The 4147-nt window shown below is 40.7% G+C and overlaps 1 protein-coding gene across 3 annotated transcripts; it reads right to left on the bottom strand.

Annotated features, from left to right (window-relative positions):
- Positions 1–761: 761 nt before the first annotated feature.
- On the bottom strand, positions 762–3085 carry LOC119547323. Of its 3 annotated transcripts, none has more exons than XM_037854122.1 (4): positions 2497–3085; positions 1747–2078; positions 1146–1689; positions 762–946 (listed from the first exon to the last, which is right to left on the bottom strand). In XM_037854122.1, the coding sequence occupies exons 1-4, from the start codon at positions 2971–2973 to the stop codon at positions 827–829; spliced, it is 1473 nt and encodes a 490-aa protein (XP_037710050.1). In that variant the 5' UTR covers positions 2974–3085; the 3' UTR covers positions 762–826. The 3 variants fall into 3 exon arrangements, with proteins under 3 accessions (XP_037710050.1, XP_037710051.1, XP_037710049.1); XM_037854123.1 differs by having other exon boundaries at positions 1146–1871; positions 1934–2078; positions 2497–2634; XM_037854121.1 differs by having other exon boundaries at positions 1146–2078.
- Between the last annotated feature and the right edge of the window lie 1062 nt (positions 3086–4147).

Below are 4147 nucleotides of genomic sequence, written 5' to 3'. Positions count from 1 at the left end.
TATTTATTAATACCCACGGTCGCCAAACGATAACTGCAATTCCAATTCCACTTTCAGCTACCATTTCCAATCAAAATTCAATCTGTCAAAAGCTTAAAATCTCATTTAACGCACTTCGTGGTTCATTGGCAATTTAATTGGCTTCGCAGCAGATCCAATAAGTAAGCGAAAGCAAAACACAATTTAATTAATCGAAAAGTAGAGTAAGTGTGGCCATGTGCCTTCTGGTTCCTGGTTCTGGAGGAGTATAATCTAGAAACAATAGATCACATAATTCACATGTCTTTGTTGAGCCATTGTCCATTACTGGTTGCCGCATGCCTCGTTTACTCCGGCTTCACTACCATTCTTTTCGGCTTCCTTTGTCCGGAATTTTTTGCCGCTTTTCCCAGCATTTCCCAGCTTTCTCCCGCTTTCCATCCGGTTTTTTCTTGCACCCACGTGGGTGGTACAAAAATGTTTGTGAAATGAGCCGTAATAAGCTGAAAATGCCTTATGGTTTCAGTCGTGGCGTCCTGGTGAGGATGAGAAATTTGCTTTGTGTGCCTTATTATGAGGTTAACGGAAATTAACTTTGTCAACTTGAGTAGTAAATTATGATACTCGGTAAAAATCGTTTGCCCCTTTTTGTTTAAACGATTTTAAAGTAACTCAGTGATAGTACAGACATATACAGACAGAGATATTAGATAATTTTTAAATATTTTATAATAATGTCTTAGCTGATAACATGTACCTACTTGTTTAGTTTGCATTTAATGTCTCCGAAAACTAAATAATATATATTTTGTATATTCTTACAGCTGTTTTTATATTACTTGGAATCTTATGTGGAATCCAATTGGTTGATGTTGAAAAATACCTGGATATCCTGTACGGGTCGACTTTGCTTTTGAACGCGTTCGATCTTGAGGTAGGGCAGCTTGAAGCACCAGTAGTTCGGGTACTATAAAATATGGATGATTAAATTATCAAAAGAAATTTTATATATATCCAATTAAATAGATGCAATGGTCCTTTAATTGATAACCTAATATTGCCTTATAATCTTTTTGAAACACTACCAGATCAAAACTTTTTAATAAGATTACGTAAAACTTAAACTTCCCCAAAAGGAACCCTAATGAATGGAAAAGAGTACATACCATGGTCTGATAGACGTCCTGGAGCTCAGTGCACTGCCCGAGGACAATGGTGATGGGGTAGCTGAGATTTTCGCTCTTGCGGATTCGGTAAATCCCCTGCAGTACCTTCCAACTCAGCTGGGGGCAGTCGATCAGATAGAGTTCGTTGAGACCGGGACACTGGCGCACCATATCCAGAATCTGGTACTCTTTGATGTCGTGACAGCTGCTCAGGGCGATGTATTTCTGGACTTTTGGAAATGACAGCTGGCAAATCTCGCGATCGCAAAAGTGACAGTTGGACAGAACCAATCCCCGAATCTGACTACACCGATCCAGACCCACCTGTTTTATCCATATCGGATCCTTCAAACCCTTGCATTCCATCTGGATGAGGTCCACAGACTCTGGTCGTTGGCCCAACACACATTCCAGGCACTCCAGTGTTAGCTGGCTGTCATTTTGGCAGTGTGTTAACTCCAGCAGGCGAAGATCGGTTAGTTTCATCACAAGATCCTTTTGACGGGCAAACAGTCTAGTGGGCAGTGAGAGATCCCTCAGCTTGCTGCACTTTTCGATGGACTTTAGGCTCAGGTTGACGCAATCGAATTTGAGGAATAACCTGGTCAATTTTTCGCACCGCTCCAGGATCCCCGTGAGAGCGGACTGCGAAATCGAACCATAGAGCACGAGAAGTTCCAAGTCCTTAAAGTGCTCGACGAAATGCACCTGGATTTCGCAGTGGGCCTTAAAACGGCGCACATTTCGCATTAATTTGGGCAGAGCGTGCAAAGGCCACTGGGCCATACCTTTTGCCCCAGAGGAATCTCCTCCCGCTGAGTGGTCAAGGGTCTTGCCCTCCAACCTGGACTTCTCATCCATCACCAGCAGTTCGCAGCGTTGCACGGAATTCAGGGATTTTACTCCCGCTCGCTCCAGGGTGTTGAGGTTTTCCTGAAAATAGTCCGAAAAGCTAATTAGATGATATCTCATCTTTATTTATGTAGCTAATCTTTAAGTCTTAAGAAAATAGTTTACTCTATAATTCAATTAATAAAAATATTGTTGGCCGGCGTTTTTTAATTAAATATATTTAAATTTACTTTAGATTTAATTTAGCATTATGGTCTGCTTGTTCCAATTAAATATTTTCTTCATTTTCAAAAAATATTAGAATTAGATTGAACAATGTTCATTTAGATTTTTTAATGCTTACTACTTAAAAAAAAAATTCCAAAACAAAAAGTGTCAAATAAAATTTTGAGTTTAAATTAAACTAAAACATATAATATTAAGAATACTTAAAAAAAATATATATTTATAAGGGTGGGAATTTTTATCTTATTATAGATTGTCAAGGGCCCATTCTCACCTGCAGTCTATCTGCGACAAAATAGACGTACTTGAAGTGAACCATCATGTGGATAAGCAGGTGGTTCTGGTCCTCCACGCCGAGTTCCTTGTAGAGTGTCCTGAAATCCAGGCGTTTTCGGGTTGTCCGCCAGAGGGAGATGCAGGCAGCAGGAAGGAGGTGGTAAGATCGGTAGAGGACGATTTGGTCGGCCATGTCAAGTTTCTGGAAGACCTTGTGAAGCTGCCTGTAATCCTCGAATTCTTTCTCGTCTCCCTTAAGAGGCGAGGCTTTGTGGCATGGTTGGTCTCGGGGTTCCGAAACGCTGCTTATTTTGGCCACCAATCCGTCTCCAATTTGGTCGGGCCCATGGCTCTGGGTTCGGTGAGCTTCTTGATGGTTGCCTATATTGTCCACCGAATCGCCCACCATTTGGAATTTCACCTGCCGCTTTTGTTTCTCCCGATTCTTTGGCCACTTGAGGCTATGACTCGACATTGCCGTGCCAACTAAGCCTATACACTATATATGTATAAAAAAGAAGTAATAAAAAAAAACCTTTTTAATTTTCCTACAGTGTACTGGTTTCTATTAAACGGAATTTAGTTGAATTGTAGTTCTCAGTCTCCCTTTTGAAGGTAATTTTTTCATGAAAAAAAAAATCCAAAACTGTTTAATATATATTTAAAAGATACAATTATTTTTACACACAAGGGCTGAAAAAAATTAAGACAACTTTAAAATTAACAATATTAAAAACACTTTATATTTTTCATTGGACATGTAGCACCGCAAACCTAGTTCTTATGTTTTTCAACCCAAACTTCAGCCAATTCTTTTAATTGGTTATTATAATTGTTCAAATGAAAATAGACCAATTAAACTTTCTTTTGCCAGCGCTTAATTGTTGGCGCAAAAACTTTATTGCAATGTTAATTGTGCAAATTATGCTGCAAAAAGAGGCTAGCAAACACGCAAACACAGAGCTGCTCATAGACACAAACATGTTTGCCGCAACAAGCCCTAAACAAAGGAAAATAACAAAATGCAGAACATCGCAACAACAAGGAGGACGCAATCCTGGCAACAGTAAAAACCACATGCCAACACTTAGTGCCCACCGCGTAGAACGGAGGCTGGAAGGCTGGATGGCTGGATATGGCTATATGGCTGGTTGGTTCAGGATCTGGCTCATATTATGCTTAATTATAAGCGTATGTATATATGCACCAACCACTCTGGCTGTCCTGGCTGACCTCGCTTAGCTCATATTACACGCCAGTCTGGTCCAAACTGGCCCAGAAAAACAAGAAAAGCATACAAACAGACGAGCACATTGGGGCCGAAAGGATCTGTAGTGTGTGTAACTGCATTGACCAAAAGTTTGGCGCACCGAAAACTTTCCGCTTGCCTTGCAGCTTTGTGTCAAAGCGAAAAAGGCGCCACCGAAAGGACCAAAATCAGGAGCAGGACTTCGGCCATGTCTTTCGACACAGTCACAGTCGCACAAAGTTTTGTGGCTTGGTTACGGAACTGCGTCCTTCGCCTTCTTATCTGTGTGGCAACACACCAAGCAAACACCGAAATGCTATTAATGTTTGCTTGTCGATTACTTGCAGGACACAAACAACGTTTTACAGATATCTAACTGGGAACTGCGAGTCTTACAATG

The sequence above is a fragment of the Drosophila subpulchrella genome, chromosome 2L (genome assembly GCF_014743375.2).
Source record: "Drosophila subpulchrella strain 33 F10 #4 breed RU33 chromosome 2L, RU_Dsub_v1.1 Primary Assembly, whole genome shotgun sequence".
Classification (NCBI taxonomy): domain Eukaryota; kingdom Metazoa; phylum Arthropoda; class Insecta; order Diptera; family Drosophilidae; genus Drosophila; species Drosophila subpulchrella.
The sequence above is the reverse complement of the archived record's forward strand: the minus strand, read 5'-3'. Positions and strand labels throughout refer to the sequence as shown.

Coding starts and splice junctions, on each gene's coding strand:
- LOC119547323 (XM_037854121.1), bottom strand. CDS start 2,973: ATGTCGAGTCATAGCCTCAAGTGGCCAAAGAATCGGGAGAAACAAAAG. Junction 2,079..2,496: donor TTGTCGCAGATAGACTGCAG/GTGAGAATGGGC, acceptor GACTATTTTCAG/GAAAACCTCAACACCCTGGA. Junction 947..1,145: donor AGGACGTCTATCAGACCATG/GTATGTACTCTT, acceptor CATATTTTATAG/TACCCGAACTACTGGTGCTT.